At 44.7% G+C, this 23,569-nt stretch overlaps 1 protein-coding gene across 3 annotated transcripts in view; it reads right to left on the bottom strand.

Annotated features, from left to right (window-relative positions):
* Positions 1–23,569, bottom strand: part of SPG11 (SPG11 vesicle trafficking associated, spatacsin) — a 115,076-nt gene that overhangs the window by 29,046 nt on the left and 62,461 nt on the right. For all 3 annotated transcript variants that reach the window (XM_032949337.2, XM_032949347.2, XM_076067078.1), the window contains 9 exons: positions 17,391–17,513; positions 15,958–16,024; positions 13,228–13,393; positions 9,725–10,050; positions 8,740–8,848; positions 7,959–8,118; positions 6,511–6,726; positions 1,275–1,508; positions 839–946 (listed from right to left, as the gene is read on the bottom strand). In XM_032949337.2, the coding sequence (XP_032805228.2) occupies positions 839–946; positions 1,275–1,508; positions 6,511–6,726; positions 7,959–8,118; positions 8,740–8,848; positions 9,725–10,050; positions 13,228–13,393; positions 15,958–16,024; positions 17,391–17,513 (1,509 nt within the window). The remainder of the gene's footprint in view (positions 1–838; positions 947–1,274; positions 1,509–6,510; positions 6,727–7,958; positions 8,119–8,739; positions 8,849–9,724; positions 10,051–13,227; positions 13,394–15,957; positions 16,025–17,390; positions 17,514–23,569) is intronic.

Raw genomic sequence — 23,569 nt, 5'->3', positions numbered from 1 at the left:
GGAATCTAACTCAGGCCGCCAGGTTCGTAGCGCAGTGCGCGAACCACTACGCTGCCGCTTCTCGCGCTCACATATGCGTGTCCAGGTACACAACGGGTGAGATGGTTTCAACATGGTCATCAACAATTGCACTTGTACAGCGCGTTTTGTTAGTCCACCGCTGGAGGATGGCCTCCCCCACGTCGCAGGCTGTGAGAGGTTATATGACCATACTTAACCACGGTGGTCAGTACAGGCTGGTGAAGGTGAAAAGCACGGAAATGGATTTAGCTGCACTGACTTCTTTTGACAATGTAGCATCGCAGCAGCAGCCTACTTGTCTGTTTCATGCGTGGTAGTTGCCCATTCGAGCACTCTCCGGGTGGTTTAACCCTGTACAGCTTCAGAGATATTATTGGATGGGGCTTATTACAAGAGATTTGGCGGCAATGGGCCACTGATGGAGACATACAAAACACATCACAGGGTTCATTATTCACAAAAAATCTGACTCAGTCCTGTGTTTTAACAATTCATAAATCAATGCTTTATAAAGGAAATAACACCATTTAAAGGGGCTATTGTTTGGCTTAAAAGATCTACTGAAAAGACACCAAAAGTGTTCCTGCTCCGCGTCATCTTTCACGGTCTTTCTGCGATGTCAATTACATTGTTTGGGATGCCATACGCGAATAAGTGGCAACATTTGGCAACTCGGTGGAAAATAACTGCAATTATGCTTGGAAACAATTTTCGTCATCAACTCCTTTACCATACATTGAGGCTCACGACATTGGAGGAATGTACATTAGAAAAGAAATAAGGGTTTTTATAACAAAAAATAAATGGTAGCACCCACATCATCCAGGTCCCGTATGAATTCCTGGAGCTTCAGTTTGGCGCCGCTGTAGTCCTTCTGCTCCATGCAGAGCTCAAACATATGCAGCAAATGCTGGAAGGGACACTTCTGCAGGGAGAGAAAAACACCACTCATGAGTTGCTCATGAGTTCAAATGTATATTGGAAAAATGCATTTCTAAAGGCTGTGGAGAGGTAATTAACTGACTCTATGGCTCGGGAACTCATCTGAACCCAAGCTATGCCTCAATACATATAAATATTTGTATTATTCATTCAGACATGCCTTTTATATACATCCCTTGCCCCACAAATTACTTTTCTTTATTTACCACGCTTAGGGGTCATTGATAAATCCCCACGCACACTTCACGCGTACGGAGTGAACCCAGAGAGGGCTACACTTGAGCGGCAGCAGGGACGCGTCACGGCTGTACCGGCAGAAAGAGCTGGAAACCGCTAATGAGGACGTGAGTCAGCCGTCGCCCCAGGCAGTCCTGCACAAGGCCCGAAAGCGCACAGGGTCCCCACACCGCGGCCATCTCCTGCCCCGGTCCTTCCTCGGGCTGCCCTTCCGCCGCATCCCAGGCTTGGGCCCACGCTGAGCGGGCACCGGGGTCAGCTGCGGACGCGGCGATCCACGCGCACAGGCAGCGCACGGGCTGCGCATCCTGCGAGACATGCGGCGGGATCGTCAGGTGACAGCGTGTCTGTCTGTGGGCCAGGGACGCAGCCACTGTGGGCGTCAGTGGGCGTCGTGGCTATCTGGACACTGCCAAAATGTATATATTGTTTAATCAGTTGCTGAGCCCCAAGGAACAACATTAACTCCCGGCAACCATTCGATCGGAGGACAACCTCCCCCCCCACCTCCAACTAACAAAGTGTGGCTCTGAGATCCAGGCTAACTAACAAGTCAACATCGTTGCCTCGTCTGGTTTTACTTTCGAGGTCGTGCCGCGTGCTCGTCGATAAGATGTTATGCCTCGGCTGGTATGTAGGAGGTCGTGGGATCGATCCCGACTCTGATGCCTGCTGTATATTTGGAGTTTGCGTGTCTCTCTCTCTCTCTCCCTGTGGTGGCATGGATTTTTTTCTCCGGGTCCTCCGGTGTTTCCTTCCACATTTGGAAACATGCGCTTAGAGTATTTGGTTGCTATAAATTTCCACCTGATAAGCCACTTCATGGAGCTATCATTTGTCGCTTCTAAAAAAAGAGCTATATAGCTCAGTGGGGCCTTACCTGGTAAAATAGAAAATTGTTACAAAAAAAGAATATGATCTTAAAAGTGCGCATTTACAAGGGCACATTTTTGCAGCAGCGGAATACTAAGCAGCATCAGCGATAACAACTGAACGGAATTATGAAGAAATAGGCTGATGCGTAAAGACAGTTTCAATTTTTTTTTTAAACCACACATCCAGCCTCCTTAACTCATGCCAGCTCACTGCATAACCTTGGAATTATGAGCAGATGAGCATCCTAACAAGTCATAGCAGTAAATGGCCTTTGTAAGACATGCAAGTCGATCATAATAATCCAGTTTTACTTTAATAAATTAACAGTTAATTTAATGATAAATCTCCGCTCATAATCACCTAATCTGTCCAAATGCTGTACCTCACCATCTTGTAGATTTCTGGCAATGATGGGCAGAGGAGGAGAGAGGTCACAAACGTATTCATTGTAGCCTTGTGCATGCATGTTCCGTGACACAGCAGGAGTGGCTGCAGATTAAATTGTGTGTGCAGTGAATGAAACGCAGATGATATCTGCTGTGCACACAGTCTAATACTCGGCAGTCAGCTGCTCTGCATGCTGTAGCTATGGACTAGGGAAATGATCATAACTCCACCATTACCCACTTCTCCATAACCACATGACCAATTTTTGACGGCGTTCTGAAAGCTTCTGTTACATACATGAGGCATGGATTCTTATACAAGGTCAGGCTGTTGATAGTGCCCAGCTCTTAACGGAAAAAAAACAGCAGCATAATAAACCTGATGGGCCCTTACAACACACATTAAAAAAACAAATAATGCTGGATAAAGCCCCCCCCCACCCCATACTGCAGTGGTCGTGGGAGTTGTTTGACTATACTTCATTCAAGTGTGGGTTGGTGAAGGCAGAGGTGGCTTAGGGAGGGTTCACTTATCGCTCGCCACTGTTTGCTGCGGACAGGAACATAACTCGGGTTGCCGGGTTCAGAACACAGCGCACTCACCGGTTCACCACTGTTCCCCTACCCCACCGTATTAATTAGTTATGCAATAAACACAAGATAAATATCAGCCCGTGCTAGAGTCCTTTTGTACAATCCATCACACAATGGACCAGGGGTAACAACAACAGAACAGCGAGTCATTTTGTCCAGCAGTGAAGAGGAAAATCAGATGCCAGTCATGCATTCAGGAGGCTGCATACACAGCGAGGAAACTAGATATGGGACAATTAGTCCATTAAGCGATTGATCGACTGCTTGATTTTGTGATTGATTACTTGGGCCCCTTAAAAAAAATTGTGGCCACTCCCAAAATCCTGCTTCCCGAAAGCATAAATCTACCTACAAGCCATAAGGCCAGCACGATGGGGCTGTTGTTGCCGATGACGCGACCAAGCCTCGTGGCCATCATGACCTCCCTTCCAGCGGCACACGTGAGAGGAGTCAAGTAACGGTAATAAACAGCAATTATTTGTTTATCGATAGAGCAGGGGTCGGGAACCTATGGCTCGCGAGCCAGATGTGGCTCTTTTGATGATTGCATATGGCTCGCAGATAAAACAAAATATTCTCACTTGTTTTAATCCATCCATCGATTTTTCACTGCGCATGTCCTGTTCAGGGCTGCAGGAGCAATTGTCCATTATTTTAATTGGATGATACTGGCCTACGTTTGCCGTTGCTGGGTAAAACAGGTAAACGCCCCCTTTTGAATCAGTCTGAGACTGCGTCTGCTCGGTCATTATCTCAAAGCTAACCCTTCGACGAAGAAGATGGCGAAAAGAAAAAAAGACGACGAGTATCGTACATTTCAGGACGAATGGACCGAAGAATTCGCCTTTGTGGAGAGAGCGGGTTCTGCGGTGTGTCTAATTTGCAATGACAAAATTACATCGTTGAAACGGTCGAATGTAAAGCGGCACTTCGACACGCGCCACGCTACCTTTGCATCAAAATACCCTGCGGGAGACAGCAGAAAGAAAGCGTGCCAAGAGCTTCTGAGCAGGGTGCAAGCTAGCCAGCAGCAACTCCGCGTATGGACCCGGCAAGGTGACTATAATTCGGCTAGCTTTGCTGGTTCTTTAGCAATAGTGAGGAACGGAAAACCATTCACAGATGGCGAGTATGCTAAAACGTTCATGCTGGATGTAGCCAATGAACTTTTGATGATCTTCCGAACAAAGACAAGATAATCAAACGGATACAAGACATGCCTCTGTCGGCAAGAACTGTTCATGATCGTACCATCGTGATGGCAAACAAAGTGGAGGAAACGCAAGTGAAGGACATAAATGCAGCGCCGTTCTTTTCTCTAGCTTTGGATGAGTCAACAGACGTGAGCCATTTGTCGCAGTTCAGCGTGATTGCAAGATATGCTGTTGGTGACACACTGCGCGAAGAAAGTCTTGCTGTTCTGCCATTAAAAGGGTCCACAAGAGGTGAGGATTTATTCAAGTCTTTCATGGAGTTTGCTCAAGAAAAAAGTCTACCTATGGATAAACTTCTCTCAGTGTGTACTGATGGTGCTCCGTGTATGGTGGGGAAAAACAAAGGATTTGTGGCGCTTCTCCGTGAACATGAAAATAGACCCATCCTAAGTTTCCATTGCATTATACACCAGGAGGCACTTTGTGCTCAGATGTGTGACAGGCAGTTTGGCGAAGTGATGTCGCTGGTCATTCGTGTGATCAACTTTATTGTTGCCCGAGCCTTAAATGATCGCCAGTTTAAAACACTGCTGGATGAAGTTGTAAATAACTATCCTGGTCTGCTTTTGCACAGCAATGTGCGTTGGTTGTCAAGAGGGAAGGTGCTTAGCCGTTTTGCGGCTTGCCTGAACGAAATCCGGACTTTCCTTGAAATGAAAGGCGTCGGGCATCCTGAGCTAGCCGACACCGAGTGGCTCCTCAAGTTTTACTATCTCGTAGATCTGACTGAACATCTGAACCAGCTCAACGTGAAAATGCAAGGCATTGGAAATACAGTGTTATCCCTTCAACAAGCTGTATTTGCTTTTGAAAACAAGCTGGAGCTTTTCATCACGAATCTTGAAACAGGTCGTTTACTACATTTTGAAAAACTGAGCCAATTTAAAGATGCATGCACAGCAAGTGAGCCCATTCAAAACCTTGATCTCCACCAGTTAGCTGGCTGCACATCCAGTCTCCTACAGTCCTTCAAAGCACGCTTTGGAGAATTTCGTGAGCACACTCGTCTTTTTAAGTTCATCACCCATCCAAACGAGTGTTCACTGAACACAGCCGACCTGAATTACATCCCTGGTGTCTCCGTCAGAGAATTTGAAGCAGAAGTGGCTGACCTGAAGGCCTCAGACATGTGGGTGAATAAGTTCAAGTCACTGAATGAAGATTTGGAAAGAATCACACGACAGAAAGCGGAGTTGGCGAGCAAGCACATGTGGACAGAAATGAAAAAACTCCAACCCGAAGACCAGCTGATTCTCAAAACTTGGAACGCGCTTCCTGTCACATACCACACACTGCAGCGTGTGAGTATTGCTGTATTGACCATGTTTGGATCTACGTATGCATGTGAGCAGTCATTCTCACATCTTAAAAACATCAAGTCCAACCTACGATCACGTTTAACGGATGAAAGCCTCAACGCTTGCATGAAGCTTAACCTCACCAAGTACCAACCCGACTACAAAGACATCAGCAAATCCATGCAGCACCAAAAGTCGCATTAATGGTGAGTGTTATAACAACATTATTTAAAAGAATAAATTCAGAGGCTTATTATACTGACATTTAGTTGAATTCACTTTTAAAATATATTATATGGCTCTCACTGAAATAAATTTCCAATTTTTTTGCTTTCATGGCTCTCTTAGTCAAAAAGGTTCCCGACCCCTGCGATAGAGCATCATTTACGCAAGGACGTCTCGAGAGCATCTCTACTCGGCACCTAGCCTGCCAGCGGGCAATAGTCGGCCAATAGGGGGGAGGGGCGATGAATGCTGTGTGTAATCCCGATTGAGTGGTTCGTGGGTAATTTTTCGAAATTGGTAAATTGGACCATTAAACCGGATGTCTTCAGCTGAAGTTGATGCCACGGTGGCGAGATGTTAATTACCTTTGCGTGGTATACAAGAGGGCGTGGGTTCGATCCCAACCCTGATGGCTGTATATTCGGAGTGTGCATGGTCTCCCCATGGTCACGTGGAATTTTTCTCCGGGTCTTCCAGTTTTTCCCTCCACATTTTGAAACGTGCGTTTAGAGTACCTTCGGCTGCTATAAATGTCCACATGCTAAGCCACTACGCCGAGTTATCATTTGTGATAGCCAGGCCGTGTCTGAAAATTACCTACATTGCTCAGTGGGCCTTACATGGTAAAATAAAAATAGTTTAGTTAATAGCTTAGTTCAGACAGCTGTGTTCAACCCGCCCCCACCACGGGACCCGAGAATCCCACGCGGTACAAACCTGGAGGCCAGCAGCCAACACACCGAGCACAGGTGCTCTTTGGCTCACGGCCTGACTCAGCAGGTACGCGCACGGCCGCGGAGAGGCCAAGCTCTCGATCAGGACCCCGAACAAGTCGGGCGACTCAGCCACCTTTCTCCATCCCCGGAGGCTGGAGAAAGCCAGCAGCAGGTGGCTTCTGAGAGCAGGGCCGAAACCGTTGATCAGGGTCTTGACCTGGAAGCATTGAGGGGAAAATATTGATTTGCAATTATTAACTCAGATAAAGCCTCAAGACTCTTTTGGGCAGTTCCACAAATTAGGTAATCTCCACATTATACATATGTGGGTATAATTTTGGGTGAAGGTGTGTATCAATGTGGTATTGTAAAATATGGGTTAATTGTGAAAGGAGCCAATGGATTTGACGCATACGTGAAACTGAATGCCCCATCACCGCCATCCCAGCATGGATAAAAAAGTCATTTCGTCTGAATGTCTCCTTTATCAAGAAAGGTTTAAAAATATTTATATCTGAAACTGTCTGAAATGGTTGACATGATGTGTCCAAATATAAATTGACTTTGTATGCTCATTTTATAACACTACCTATTTAATGCGTTTTGAATATAATGCACATTTATTCACTTTATAATTTAAAAACGTCATGTGAACTTTGAGATGGATTAATAAGACTGAAATGTGTTATCAGTACGGTTGTTCCCAGCACTTCAATGTAAATTAAATGATGCTGATCGGTGAGCACATTCCTGGTAAAATTCATTTCGAAAGTAGCCACTTGGGACCAATGTTAAATTGTTTAATTAGATGTTAGCCACAGGTGACTATAACCACCTGTCCCATCAAATCCCAACTAAATGCAAATTAACATGGCTTTTAGAGAAACAAGCACTCGATAAACATTATCATGCACACGAGAAATTACAATGGAAATTGCTGCTTACATTAGGTTCCATGAAATACAAGGGGAGGGTTTTATAAGATATATTAAACCACACCTTTGTAAGACTGACTAGAGGTCAAAACCAATCCAATGTTGCCTAATCAAGTCCAGGCTTAATTAAGAAAATGCCCTTTTCCCCCTCTACCTATGACCGAAAGAATGCCTGCCTCTCTCTTTTCAAGGCGAATCCCATTTTTTCTCTGTAACATCTCGAGGTGCGGTCTCATGTAAATGCAACAAAATGCAAACTATATTGTACAATAAACAGATGCCACTTAAAAACATTTACATGGAATGCTCTTAGGGTAGTGTGTTAAACCTTAAATGCTGTAATTGGCTTAAGGTGATACCGAGGACCCATTCAAATATCACTCGCTACCGACGACAACCGTGGCCGTAACCATAACTCTCATCGTCGGTGGATTCATTACACAGCGTGCTAACCCGCTGCGCAACCCCGAGTTACATAACATGGACAATCAAAACAACTACGTGGTTCTGTGACCTGCTCGACGGGGTAGGCGTGGTGGTGGACGAAGGCGAGGAAAGGCAGCCACTGCTCGGCGGCGGCGCAGGCACGAGGGTAGACCTCCGTCAAGGCCACGCCGTGCCCCCGACAGAAGTGCACGACCAGGTCCCACTCCCTGCCCGCCTTGAGCGATGTGCTTTAGATGATGAAGGAACGAGAGAAGAGATGAGATGGGGGAGGGGAGGCACAGGAGAGTTTCTTTGATGTGTTTTTGTTTCGTCGTCACGCATATTTAAAAAGGCATGGTGCGCTTGGGTTTCATTCCACACGCTGAGAGCTGCAATTTCGGTTCAGAGGACTGCTTGCTTCAAAGATATAGGGAGCCAGGAGGCATGAACTGAGTTCGTGGATAGCGGCCATAAAGACTTCAACGTGAAGCTTACAAGAAAGTTAGTAGAGGGTCATTTCAAAAGTTACTCTTTGAACATTGCATATACAAAAATCAATACAAAGATACACAGCAGATCCCCATTTGCCGGCATGGCAATCTCACACAGGATCAACAGCAAACACAAGGGGTTATATACATTATCATTCATGAGTGTGGAACTCACATGGATGTAAAATGATACTGGCTCAGAATCAAAATCACGTCGCCAGGTTAATAGCGCAATGTGCTAGCCACTGCGCCATCACTCTTCCCCCATTCACCTTTTACCTCAAGGAGAAACTGATCCACAAAGGGGAGGCCCCCACCTCAATGAGCACCTAAAATCGATAGTCAACCGCACCATCACTTCTGACAACGTAACTGCACCTGTCCAGCCCAGCCTCCTCCACCCTGAGAGCGACGGCGCTCTCCAGTTCACCGAGAAGGAACGAGACCGCCGGCTCCACGCTATGCACCAGCTCCACCAGCCTTCCCACTGCAGCACGCGACAACGGCGGGGAGACGGCAAAACGTGTGGTTGGGACGGGGGTGGGAGTGGAAAATAAAACAAAATGTTCAGTTACACTAGGTTCGTGTCTAACAGCAACCACAGCATTACAAGTTGTGCCACCTTGTGTCTTTGTATGTTTTCAGAGCCGCGCACGCTTTATTTTAGACAAGTGGAGGCCCTTGGGGCCCTGACCTTTGCTTCTCCTCCGACAACACCGCCTGCCACAATGTGGCACCAACGATTAGCACGGTTGGCAACGTACGATGCAAAGGAAGTCAAACATACATACGAGTCCAGATCCTCCTACCACTCCGCCAGCAGGCCACCTCCCGCACTGCCGAGACATCCGCTCTGCCCTATCTTCCCACACATCCCTGGCTTCCAATCAAAAATCCAAACACATACTCTCTCCTGACTGCTTTCCGTTGCCCTGACGAGACTGTGGATGGCCTCTATGTGACACCCACTAAGGCTTGTTTTACATTAAATTGCCGAGCTGTACGTTACATCAAAAAATAAAATGGTTCGGCAGGTCAAGGTGGTGTAATGTATTAGGTTTTGAAGAGGCATTCAACCACCAGTTCGTTAAGTTATATTCACCTTCCCAGGTCCCGTATCAGAGGGCCCGAACGTTTGATCAATCTTATGATTAATGACACCTACTTTCATCACTATTCATTCTGCAGCACTGTCCCCAGGGTAGTTTTAAAGCCATATCTAAAGGGTAGAAAAGGACAACGCTGACAAATACATTCTCCGAAACAAGTTTCTCTGCTGCAAATGAAAAAGGTTCACCCGATTCCTCTCCCCCATCCTTCTCGGTGAAAGCGAATCTCGCTCAAAAGCCACGAACCCTCTCACCCAAGCTGCCGCGGAGCAACTCCCGGGCTTCCAGGTCCCTGGCGGCGCCGGAGACAGACGAAACACCGGAGGTGGAGCCCCGGCCGACGCTCGACACCGAACCGGAGTCGGAGCCCAGCACGGAACCGGAGTCGGCGGTGGGGACGGCGTGCTCGGAAGGGCCAAGGAGGTGGGCGCTGACGAGGCGCGCGGCGTGCACGTCCACGCGCACGAGCGCCGTCGGGACGGCCAGCAGCTCGAGGAAGGCGACGCACGCGGCCGGGACGGCGGGCGAGTCGAAGTGAACGAGCGCCAGCGTGTAGGCCTCCTCGCTCGCCCGCACCAAACTGCATCGCGCACGGCACATCCACAAGAAGATCAGGAAGATGATGAGGAAGGAGAGGTTAAGAAGATGAAGACGATGATGAAGCAGAAAAAGATGAAGGAGAAGAAGACGACGATGAAGCAGAAGAAGACGATGAAGAACAACAACAACAACAGCAACTGGCCAGGGCCTAAGAGGATCCTGGGTTTCTTATTTTAGTGTCCAGTAAGGCTCGGAGGGAAATGATGGATGTTCAAAATGTCTACGAGTTAAAATTGTAAACGAGAATGATATGGTTGTGTTGTTGTTGTTGTACGTCACCATAAGTGATGTCTGGAATATGCCCGCTGACAATAGGGACGAGGCACACGAATATTAGGAAAACAAAACAAATTGGAGACATCAGATTAACTGTTTAGGAGAGCGAGTTGGCTTGGGTGGGTACAAATCTTTCAAATGGATATGCCAAATACATAGCCACACATGGGTCATAGACCACACCTAGCCCGCATATGTGTTGACTAGGGGTTCAAACTGCACCTGCAAGTGTATATCAATAAAGGCATCAACTTTCCAGGTAGTTGGCGGATGTCAAGTATAGCATTGAAGGTCAGGATGCTTGTGGTTCTTAACTTCAAGAAGAGTCTCACTTGCACCCACTTGAGATAATTAATTAAATAATTAGTTAAGAGCTATGTGTGGTCAGTGCTAGAGGGTGGGGATATATAATGCTATGTTTGGCTGAAGGCCCAAATCGTCAAAATATTCATGTATTTCAATAATGGCAGGATACACATTGACAGATTGAAAAGAACTGTTATTACTTTTACTTAACTCGTTAAATTATGTGCAAGTTCCCTGAAGCAATAACTTAATAAATAATACTTCAACGGTTTTTAAAACCGAGCCAAAGCAGGCCCTGATGAAGCTATAAGGAGTACATTAACGGCCACCACTGTGAAATGCAGCTGCCCAATTGGTGCAAATGGACACAAACACACCCCACATAATGATGGCATAATGTGCCCTTTGCACATTATGCAAAGGGCAGATAGAATAATAAAACAGTGCCACCGCATTATTAACAGCGAAGCCTCGAGTGCAAAGTGGGATGCATTGAACGCGGAATCCAATCAAGCAGTGAGCAAGGCAGTTTCACCCTTCTCATTGAACACTCCGGGCATCCCCTCTAATGATATGTCACTCAATTATCCTGCTTCGTTATTAACTATTCTTCTTATTTACACGCACGCATATGAGAAATAAAGTGCTCTTGTTATTGTCCACCCCCTCCACTACCCTTGCCGAAGCACAGAAGTGCGGTTCCATTTGAACGGGTAATAATGTGACAAAGGCTTCTCGTTACGCGCATCGCAAGCCACAAAATGACACGCGCAAGGCCGCTTCGTAGCCTCTGTCATCCTCTGCCTGTTCCATGGACAATGGGCAGTGTTATAAAATACAATGCTGGAAGGACATCGTTGATGATATTTCGGGGGTTTGTTGGAAATGCATAGATGTGGGGAGAAGGGGGGAAGGTCGGTGGCAAAAATGTATTTATGGAATACATTTTCACATATTTAATTATTTTACCATTTTGGAACTAAACCCATACAAATATTTTCGGAATTTTCAGAGCCGCCGCCTCTGCCTTTTGCATTTTGTGGTACATGTAGGCAAAGCACTACGAAGATCCCATTTGACATATTTACAGCACAGTGGGATTGTGCTGACCCGCATTGGTTCACACATTTTAAATCCTCGTTTTTTTATTTTCTGAATTTCAAAACATTTTTTTAGAAAAGAGACGCCGGTGATTTCGAACATAACTTAGACTTAACCAGCTATTTTCACATACGGATTGGAACCAATCCACCAAACCAATTTAGACAAAAATCTGTACTGAATGCCACCACATTGAATTATTTTTATAAAGGAGCCCCAGGCATTTGTAATCCTCCTTCCAGACTCAAATAAATGTGCAATTAAGCATATCAAATTTCTTAACAGCCAATGTCACAGCCCTCACAGACCACACAGGCAGATGGAATGCATATTATTGGCAGATTTCATGGAATGTTAAAAAACAGAGAAAAGTCTATCCATGAAATGTTAGCAATTTAATTAATGGCACGGTTGTGTAATTAAATAAAGTATTATCCTCAAAGCCAATCTTTTCAAACCGTGGACCTTTTTCTGGGTTTTCATGTCATCATCAGCAGAGGGCATTGTTTTTCAAGCATTAAGAAATATTTTACGCAAACCCTCGTGAACTTTTGGAAGAGTCGAATTAAATAAAAGAAAGTGAATTAACTGTTATAATTTAATATAATACTTTTTGAAAATGTAAATTAAAAGTTTCCTCTTACAGGAAGCCCATAGCCACAACTTAAAATATATTCATAAAAATAGAGGTGGCTCATCAGTTGCCATGAACAGGAAGCAAAAGTTTCGAGACTGTTCAGCTGTTAATCATTGAACAATGTGTGTTGCTCAATGACTGGAACACCAAGGTCCACCGAAAAGACTGATAAAACGTTGACAAACACCTTGAGTTTTAGGAAGCTCCAACTTGTTATCGAGTGCTTGGGGACACATATGACCAAGAAACATCAGAGAAGGGACTGCATACACATCTATTGACATCAAATACCCGAGCGAACCACTGCAATTATGACTTGGCTCAAAGCAAGAAGCAACGGCGCATCTAACAAAGTACAACATTGACTGTACCGGCAGCAGCAGCACACGGTCCGGTTTGGAGGATTATTTTTTTCGGTTCGCAACCGCAAAAAAAGTTTTTTGAACACAATGTCGTTCACAATGTTGTTCATTGCTTGCCACAAATGAACCATAATACCTTGCTGATCTCGTCAAGGAGCAAAAACCATTAAGTGAACTCCGGTCATCCTCGCAGTGGCTTTTGGCTAGCCATCAAACAAAGACGGTCACTGCATTGTGCGCTCTCAGATGCGCTTCTGCGGCCGTCTTGAATGCTTTTCCTTCCGATATTAGGAAGCCACTGGAGCTATGCATTTTGAAATCATCTAGAGTGAAAATATTTTTCTTTCCGAACTGCTTTTTCTGTTTCGTTTGTTGTCCTTCCTCTGCACCTCCAATTAGCATGGTTGGCTAAGTACGTTGCAAAAATAAGTTCAACATGCATGATCCCGGTGCCAGCCAACGACTGCCCAATTACCTGCGGGAAGACAGCGAGCCACGCTCGAGGCGCCAGGCCAGGAAGGAGGCGAAGGCATAGGCGGGGCGGCCGTGCAACAAGAAGTACATGAAGCCCAGTGTCTCCCGCGTGCTGTGCCGGCTCACCAGCGACGGCAGCGAGAAGTGCGGTAACTCCGACGCGGCGTCTGCGGCGGGGGGGGGGGGGGCGCGCAAAGTTGTCGGATTGACCAGGTTGGCACACCAACCACCAGTTACTTATCTTTGGTAGCGGGAATACATTCGGCCTATGACCAAATCACGCTCCCCGGAATGCACCCAATCTCAGTGATTAAAGCAGGGAAGGGCCATACACAAACCGCTTGCCATATGGCTGCAGAGCTACATGGTGCTTAGTGCAGCAAATTCCATTGTATTGCATTTGTGCTCCCAAGTATATGCTCACTACATTTACCAGGCCATACATACCTGCGTGGTAAAGTATGGTCAAATAGCCTCCATGAATGGCACGGTGTGGGGAGACCCTGATCTAGCAGTGAACTGACAAAAGGTTGGCTTATGCATGTACACAACAAATGCACAAACAGGTCCAATTATGTTCATGTTTTATGACTGGTCTGGCAGTGTATAGCCCCCAGATATTGTGCCCGGAAGCAGATTATCCTACTCAATGTCATGTTTCAAAGCTACATCTTGCATCAATATTTAAAAGCCACATTTTACTTTGTTAGGAAATTGGAGGTTTGGAATGTAGGCTGCATTTGTGTAGCCAGGAACAAACTCTGGTGCGTATTCCTCCCAGTCTCAGGAATAATGAATGTCAATGACTATCTTTCACCACTGCGGTGACAACTAGAGCAGCGAGTGGGGTGAATCCAATATGGCAATACTTCTACATACTGCCCGACATAAGGTCCACGGAAATTTTTAGCGTCCATTTTTGTAAAACATGATAATGTAGTGATTGCTGTGGTTCATTTGACTTTGTTTGGCATTGCACTTCCTGATGAAAGTTTAGGAAGAAACAAAAGCACAAGAAATTAAAGTTCGAAATAAATAGTTCTTACCCATGAATTCATGTGCTGCAAAATATTTTCTGGGGTCATTGACAGAATGGCAATTATAGACCACTGCCTTGGCAGTCTAGTTAATTGTTTATTGTACAAGCGATAGCACATGCATCGAAAGCATTATAGGTTATAAAGTTACAATAAAAATAAAATATACATTGGGCTCATGTTGATCCAGATGGAGTTAAAGTTTTTTTAAGTTAAACTTTATTCATACTGAAACAACATAAAAGTTACGAGGAAACCGATTTTGTGATCATTGTCATTTGGTGAATATTAACGTTGCATTGTACTGTGCAAGTTAAAATTATGTCGGGGGTTGCATTTAAAAGTGAGAGTATACCAAGCAGGGCAGGCTGACAACATAAAATATCACGTATGTATCCTGAACTTCTTTCGCGCCATACGTAGCCAACCGTGCTAATCGGATGTGCGAGGTCAAGATTGTAAATGTTGTGGCTTGGCTCTCCAATACACCGGTGTGATGTACTCGCGACAAATTGGCATGTTCTGCTTACGTGACAACCCTTACTCGTTGGCTGTGTAGGGTAGTTTAACGACAAATGTAGATATTTACGCGATCTAACCCAAAAAAAAACACTATTATGGAGGTAAGGACGTGATGCATGTGCGTGTCCTCATATATAAACACATGACACCAACACAGTGGACATTGAAACACGAGAGTTGTATCAATTTTAATTAATTATACTACCTTAGAATATGTACTTTTATCTTAGTGTAAAGTTTACATTAATCGTGTACAAGTATTAATACAGGATACAAACCTGCGATTTGAATTGCCATTGTATAAACACTCAGTTCCTTCACATAGCTACACTTGAAAAAATATAAAGTGCCTAATGAGTGCAAGTGCCAAAAAATATCATCCCCAACCTGACTTCCACTACAAATATTTTACAAACATTATTATAAATACATTTTCAAGCATGGTAACCGGGCAGGAACAGAAATACTGATGGCGAGATCAATCTCGTGGATCACTACACTAGATCCCGTCAGAAAGGAATGGGACACGAAGGTAAGAGAAAGTTGCCTCAGATGGCTCGAATGAGCCATAAGGAGAGAGGAAAACGACATTGGAAGGAATGGGATAAACATGAAAATACTAGCGCAGACTACGAGGCAGACTTATAAATTGAATATTCAAAGTGGTGGAGCAAAGATATCATCAAGGACTTTGCGGTGGATATGGAGATGACCCAGGGCATAAATGGGTGGAGAAAGACTATGTAACAAAAGCTGAATAGTATGCAAATAAGCATGCATAAATGCATGCTGGAAATTACACTGAGATAGAAAGAGGACACACGTGAGGAATAAACAAAAATTAGACATCGTATTGACTGTTAATAAAAGTGGGCTTGGGCAAGACACGTCGCGAGGAGGAACAAAAAGAGATGGACGTCATTGTTGACAATGTCAGTGGACAGTGACCCAGAGTGACCACTTCGAACAGAGCAATGAGAATGGCTCATGCGCAGGAGCGAGGTGCAATATTGCTCACTGTTCCATCAATGAGCGGTGCATCAAGCATGACTGATTTTGATGTTTCAAAATAAAATGGTCATCAGTGCTGCATTGAATGCTGTATTCTTTTTTTAGTTGGGAGCTGGCAGGATGCGGCATTTCTCGCGTAATCAATCCGAAGAGAAACTTACCTGCAGCTGCCAAAGAATTTGCTTCTTGCCATCCGTAGAGGCGCGACGGATCAAAGGGAGTCAGGGCCTGGGACACAGCAAATAAGCACCGATAGTAGTGAAGCCTTGCCCGGAAATCTGTCTTTGTCCCGCTCATTTTTTACTTTTACTCTCCCTTTTTAGAGATCTCCGCCGCTTCTACGCTCTGTTACACAACAGGGCACTGACTGGGTGGGTACACCACGGCAAGTTATTTTCGAGAGGAAAAATATAAGAAAAAATACATTCAAAGACACAAAAAAACTTTGGCTAATTAAGTGGTCTTCAAAGTCACCAAGGCTCAAAGAAACGTGGCAGCACACTCCTCTTTCAGCAATTTACTTTCCACAAGGTGATTGTCTGAATTTCATCACATCTCCCAATTGCCTAATTGAATGAGTTTCATTTGTAAAACAAGATGAGCACTCCCATGTATCTGTATAGGAGTTATTTATTTCCTGTAGCGCATCCATCGCATTTCACACGGATTTTATAGAAATCTTGAAAATTTGATTTAAGATCGTAGTCAACTTAACCACGTGCAACTCTGAAAGGCAGAACACTGCAACTATTCTGGTATATTCATGTGGCTTTGTACATCAATTTCCACAATAAAACATCCCAATAATATTCCACTCTGCCTGAGTGCAAACCATTAAAGATATGCCTACACATACAAAAAACACGTGTATGCAAGCCTGCATGAGCAAACTGGCCAAGCGCAGTGGTTCATGCGTATAATTCGTTGAACTTCAGCAAGGGTTGGTGCATCACCGATACCAATTATTTACCCAGAAATAAAATCGCCGGGCCTCAATACTCTTTTTTAAAGTGAATGCTGCATTTGGATGTTTGGCAAAAAAAAAAGTGTAAGCGTATTTTGTTTTCATGTGGGAGAACCCCAGAGTACACCCCCTCAGCACTGCCATCTCCTGGCCACACCTCGCAGCCCCACGCCTACAACACCTCGAAAGCCCCTCGTGGTAATCCATCAAAGGACCAATAAGACTCAACACTGCTTGGCATGATGGAGCAAATTTCAGGCGAATTTATCATAGACAATGGATCACACCGGATTGCAGGATCAGAAGATGTGCACGACAGCTGCTTGAACGACATCAATCAAGGTGCCTGTAGGACGCAGTAAAGCAAGTAGGGTTCTGACTCTCGCACAGCGTGGGTGTCGATTCTCTCGCAAAATTAGAGAAGTTGCCTATGTAAATGAAGATTATGAAATAGTTTACAGCCCTTTGTCACTCCACGAATGGACAAAGGCCTTCCCCCAGTGTTGGCCGACGGGTTGTTTGACTACACATCACCACGCTGGCGAGTGCGGGTATGCTCGAACCCGGTCTCTCTTTTTCTGCCCCGCTTCATTCGAGTCATTCGTACGCGATCTGAAAACAATGATTCACCTGGAGCAAGTGGTAGAGCGAGACGTCGGGAAAAGGCAGGCCGTGCGTGCTCTGCTGTGGGAAGAGGGCGGCTCTCAGCTTGGGGAATCGCGACAAAGCGAGCCTCAGCAGCTGCCCATCCACCTGCGTGAACCGGAGAACAAATACGCGTCTTGCGTATAATAAACACCTTAGCACACAATAATATAGGCGTAATTGCGAACAAATATTATATAAGCGTTGTACATTATCCCTTTTGTCAATCGACTGCTGAAGGCCCTCCCCACCCATGCCATGTGAGTTGTGGCGGTTACTTGACCATACTTCACCACGCTGCTCAGCGTGGGTGGGTGAAGGTGGCGCCCAGAGATGCAGGATTGTTTAGTACAATGGATGCTTCTGCATTGCTCTCTGTTGACCACCATGTGGCAAAGACCTTCAGCCACTTATGACCACCTGGCGTGCATGGTGGCTGTCCATCCAAGCATTATCTACGTTCAACATTGCTTAGTTTCGAGGATTTCATAAGGTCCTGCAAGATTTGGTAAAAGTCAAACATTATAAAACAATATATTTTATTTTATCACGTTTGAGATTAATGTCTTTGTGCCATGTGTGTAAACATTGACTGTGTTTACGTGGATGAATGAATGTGGGAGAGAGGCATTATTCGTAGATATCCAGCAAATCCCTCACCAACTGCGTTTTTCGCATCCGTGGTATTTATGCATCCACGGTTTTCCGTCGGCATACCAATTTTCTAACCACGGTATGGAGTTTTGTGTATCCTGCGGTTTAACATGGCAACCAGCACTTGAAATAAAAAAAATCACCCGCAATCTGGCTGCTATAAATTTCCACGTAAGCCACATCGTTGAGCTATCATTTGTGGCCATGTCACTTCTGAAAAAAAGCTATATAACTCCGTGGGCCTTACCTGGTAAAATAAAAAAGTAGTTGAATGTATATTCTTGGTTCTTTCGGTAAAGTCACATAGAAGGGAAACAATAAAATAATAAAAATGTAAAACTATTTTTCTGTTTGTTTCCCTTCTACGTGACTTTACCGAAGGAACCAAGAATATGAATCCCTGCAGTCACGAAAGCTTTAAATCAAAATTTAGTTGAATGTAGTTTTTAGTACGGTATTCCCTTCTGTGCATCGTCTCACCTCCCAGCTTTCACCATCGCTCTCTTCCCACCACCAAGTGGAGGTAGAGGGTGGGCAAAGCCCCTCTTTCTTATAACATGTATTGTTTTCGTAACATGTTATTGTGTATATACAACCTTTATTGTTTTTTAGTGTGTATTTGTGTTTAGTAAGGAACAGGCAACTTGGTTAGGCTTTGACGAGTGTGACCGCGGTCGCGGTTGCACCCCGCCCCCCCCACCCCGCCCGTAGTTGGCGAAGGATTATTGCACTTTATTACGACTCTCAGTCTTCAACAACTGCACAAAAAACCACCCAAGTGGTCCACAAGGAGCAGTGGCGCGACGCGAGAAATGTAATGCCCACTAGGAGAAGGCCTGCAGCTGGGGAAAAGCAGCACTCGTACAAGCACGGAAACAATGTTAAAATATTAAAAGGAACAACATGACAGCTTCATAAAACTTAAATTATTTCACGACTCCGCTTGAATAAGAAATTATTAGGTTTCACCCTTTCCTTGAGCGCTCGAGTTGCAAAGATTTGAACTGCACCAGGACAGCCAAAGTGCCGGGGGGACTTATTTGGTTTCATTCGTGTGTTTGTGGGTAAATGCATAGCCCTTTCTGGCAATCCACTGCTGGATGAGGGCCTCCTAATGCTACATTTGTCAATGGAATTATGCGACCATACTTCATCACGCTGGTTCGCGAGGGTTGGCAAAAGGTGGAGAGAATAGATATGGGAACATTGAAGCAGAGTACAGTACAACAATGGAGTTTGCTGCACTGTCTCCCCCCCCCCCCCTGCTCATAATGCATTGCAGCCCCGATTAGGCCATAATCTGGGTGCATGCTGATTGCCCACCCGAGCACACTGTTCATGCTCAACTCCTCTGGGCTTCTAGGCACAAACGAGATTGGGCAAAGTCCAGGAGGTTATACGGTTATATGGTCAGAGACCATTTATTGTACAATGTACAAAAATACATGTGAATAATTAAGCATTGGACAGTATTAATCTCATGACAGCCCCGAGCCAGAGCAATTCCTAATTCTTACATTGCGGGCCATTCAATTTGACTGGGGGCAGTCAACGTGCAATTGCGCGTTAGGTGGGGAATGTTGGCCGAGTGGATTGCACATCGCTGTAACGGATTGGAATTTTAATGTGCGCGCATTTTAAATGCCTGTGTATTTTGTATGTTAAACACAGAGCAGACAAGGATCAGACTGGCGCGTGAACGTTTCTCTCACTAATTTTACCACACTCTTGGCTGCTCGGGTTGTGGACACGGTTCATTAAAATCCAAGCCTTCTCTCAGAAAATGAATGCAATGGGCCATGTATTAATCTCATTATTATTCATGCCGACGCATTTGATAGCCCTCACGCCTAACAATAACATGAATATTAATTAGTAATAATTAATTGATGGGCTGTAACCGTACTTGCATGATAGCGATGGTTTTATCTTTAAGACACTTGCAGACCCTACCTCCACTAGCTCAATACTTCTACAACAAAACAGGAAAGCTAGCAGCATGCGCTTTATTAAGTGCACACTTTCAATTATTTATGTGGCACACCTGTACATTTTCGTGCCTTGAGAAATAAGGCAATGTATATATAAAAAACACAGCAAATTAATTAATAAATGTCAGTTCCACGATGAAGGAATTGGGTTTTCATTTGTGACCAAGATAACTGTGGATGGCCTTGTGATTACACAGCCTATTGAGGCACAACAGTGGAGTATATATGCATTATACACAAACATACCTGTAAAGTGGATCAATGATAAGATTGCTGTGCAATGAATCCAAGTGACCAGAATTCAATTTCCAAGCCATGACTAAGATAAGTGGCAACTGATATCAGAACCAGTCCTGCCCTTCCCTTCACCAACCAGTACTGACCTGCATGGGAACGTAGTGTGGGGAAGGTCTTCACCCATTAGTACATTGAGAATGACTGTAATTTATTTAATTTTATACATACCTGCAACTGCACACAGTTATCTCCCAATATGGAAACATATAACAATATATTGGCGAATAAAGCAAGGCTTTATTGTATGGTATTTTTGAAAAACATCCATCCTAAGTGGCCACGCACACAACTCAGAACCCACTTGACAATGCAATAGCCTGAAATCAGCACCAGGCTTGTTGCCGACGTCTATGGCCTGGGCCCTGTACACACAACTTGTTTCAAGTGCCAACCCTGTCACTGTGTGTTGCACGATTATCAATGGCCATGCAAAATCTGTAAGACTTATAATGCATGTCATCCCTCCTGGACACAACGAACATCATAACTCGATAGAATTTTTTTTTATCATTCTTATGCAACCCATAGCTCAAAACCAGACCGATAAACATCCTGGTTTCGTATGCAGGCGCCAATGATGAAGCATCCCACGGGCCTCGAAAACACAGGAAACAACAAATATCACAACTGCTTGCTTAATTCTGCATGGGGTTCCAGGGCACTGCACACACTGGAGAGAGAAGGAAGGCAAAATTGCTCCCCCTGTGGGAACAAATACCGTGGCGGCAGCGGCTTCCTACCTGGGGATTTTGGGTACCATTTGTATCGCTCTGGCGGGCGAGATTGTTCCCTATTCCTAATACTAGACGTCCTAAAGAATCACTGCCGAGCGCATTCAAACAATGGCCTAATGGGACATAACCGTCATAACCTAATGCCAGTATCATCAGTTCTATTGTTATTATTTATTGTTCATGGCTTACACCTGGTGTTTATTTCATTTTGGTTAGAGGACAAGAAGAACAGGGTGATTATTGCCAAGACCACTGTTGTGTTCGTGTAATGGTCTAAACTTGAATTTATTTTAAATTACCCGCAAATTGCTCAACTGAAATATATACATATAATAATCGCACCTCCAATTAGCACAGTTTACTGCGTACAGTGCGAAAGAAGTTAAAAGTACATATATAGCAATCATCCCCCCCCCCCCCCCCTGGCAGGGCCAGCCTCAAAAAAGAGCCATGATACTAAGCGAGCCTTTCCTCTGTAAACAAGCGTAATAATTTTTTTTTACATGACATGGTACTAATTCTCTGACCCATTTGACTGGTATGATGGTGCATATGCGCCTACCACAAAGGACATACAAACCCGCTCAGTGGAACAGCAGGGCAAACACATCAGAGCATTGCATAAATTACCCCTATATGTTATGGGCTTTGATCGAGGAAGATACTCCATAATAATCTGTGACTAAAGACAGGTGCCTGGAACACAAGGTGCATTATTTTTAAACCCGTATATCAATTCAGGTCGAGCGTATATCACTTCATTGGCCATGTGGGTTAGCGGTAGAGTGAACGGTTCGCAATTCTGGCTTTCGAAATTAACCTAGCCCAACATCTCTCTGGGGACGATACATTTAGTCGTGCTTTGTGGGAAAGTCACGAGTGGTTGTCCAATGGATAGACTCGCCACTGCGTAAGGATAGTGGAATTTCCACCAATGGTTCAGGGCTGTAAAAAAAGGAGATAAGAGCAATGCCTCTGTGCTCATATAAGCAGGAAATCTCTAATTTTTTAACATACCGTTTTCCAGCACAAGTTTAAATTCCTTCTCCCGGTTTCAACTTGTTCCTCTCGCATTTTTGACCAAACAGTTGAACAGCAATTGCATGAGCACGCTTGTCAGGTTAAAAGTGCTGTGCTTTTGCCAGCTGATCAAGTGTGAATGAGTGGACAGAAGCCGCACACAGCTCAGCAGATCAAAGAAATGTCCTCTATTTCTGAGCTAAATAATGTAAAAAGTTCAACTTCAAAGCATGTTACTTATGTTTTGGAACCAAACTTATTCAACATAACTACTGAATTATGGCACGATATGAAAGGAAGTAATAAATTTGTTTTTTGTGAACAATTTTCCCTTACTCTATTCTAGTTTTGCGCAAAACGCGTTTTGCCTCGATAGATTTTTTTTTTTACACAAACCTGAGTAACAGCACGCTTGCGTTCTCTCATTATGAACGAATCTCCGGAAGTCATTCTGATTTACGGGCCTCGAAAAGACAAGCGTGGACATCTAAAATGGCCACAAAAGATCACTCGAGCAGTTCATGAAACCGACCCATTGTGCACGCACTCTGCATTGAAAGCACGCTGACATTTGGACGCCGTGCAAATAGCAATCACTTCACCTCCGCCCTTGGATCTGTGAACTGTGCCCACATATCAGGCTGTGTGTGTGTGTCGTGCCTCAGTTATGAGTCAGCACATGTGCCTCGATTTGTGGCATGTGATACAAGCGAGGACCCCTCAGCTGTTTTGTTGCTGGAGCCTGCGTGAAGTGAGCCAAAGTGTTGTTCATTATCTCATGGGTAATCTTTAACAAAAATATGTTCCCCCAGTTATATCCTGATTGTGCTATTGGAGAAAAATATATCCATTCGGATCTCACACAGAGTTGTGCAACCCGTCATGTAAGAGAATGGCCCATCTAAGTGGACATGAGAGAGCTACCTCTGAGACACCTTCAAGCGATCTCTGTCCACAGAGTAGGGGGAGGGGGCAGCACTTTCCCTTAATACTGACACGAATGTTTGTTGCATGACAGTTAATCAACAATTTTACATTTTTACAGAGCTGGCATTTCGAATTTAGGTCAATGGGCTGCCACCATCACTTCACCTCACATTTGTGAAAAACACAGTTTTTGTATTAGATAGTTGCCTGCATTTAAGCCCGGGATTCAATGGCACTTGCTCAGCCACCCAGCCACCTCTGGTACATGAGTTTAAAAATAACCCCAGCAATATTGTGGTGCTAGACAATGGATGTTCCTGGTAATTTTGCACGTAACATGCTTACAGCCATGGGCATGTCTTTTGTGCAGGATCAGCTGCCGTAATATGCGCATGTGCGCAGATTTGCGAACTACATGAAGGACTGTACACATTTGGTGTATATAAACTTTGAAAGTTCAGCAATAATGAATCCGTAAAATGTTCACAAGCCTTGCGCTTAACTCTTATCAACCGGCACAGCTGGTCATCGCTCAAAACAA

This window comes from Petromyzon marinus, chromosome 1 (assembly GCF_048934315.1).
Source record: "Petromyzon marinus isolate PM22_M1 ecotype Great Lakes invasive population chromosome 1, UKy_Petmar_22M1.pri1.0, whole genome shotgun sequence".
Taxonomy (NCBI): Eukaryota; Metazoa; Chordata; class Hyperoartia; order Petromyzontiformes; family Petromyzontidae; genus Petromyzon; species Petromyzon marinus.
This window is presented reverse-complemented; position numbering and strand designations above follow the sequence as displayed.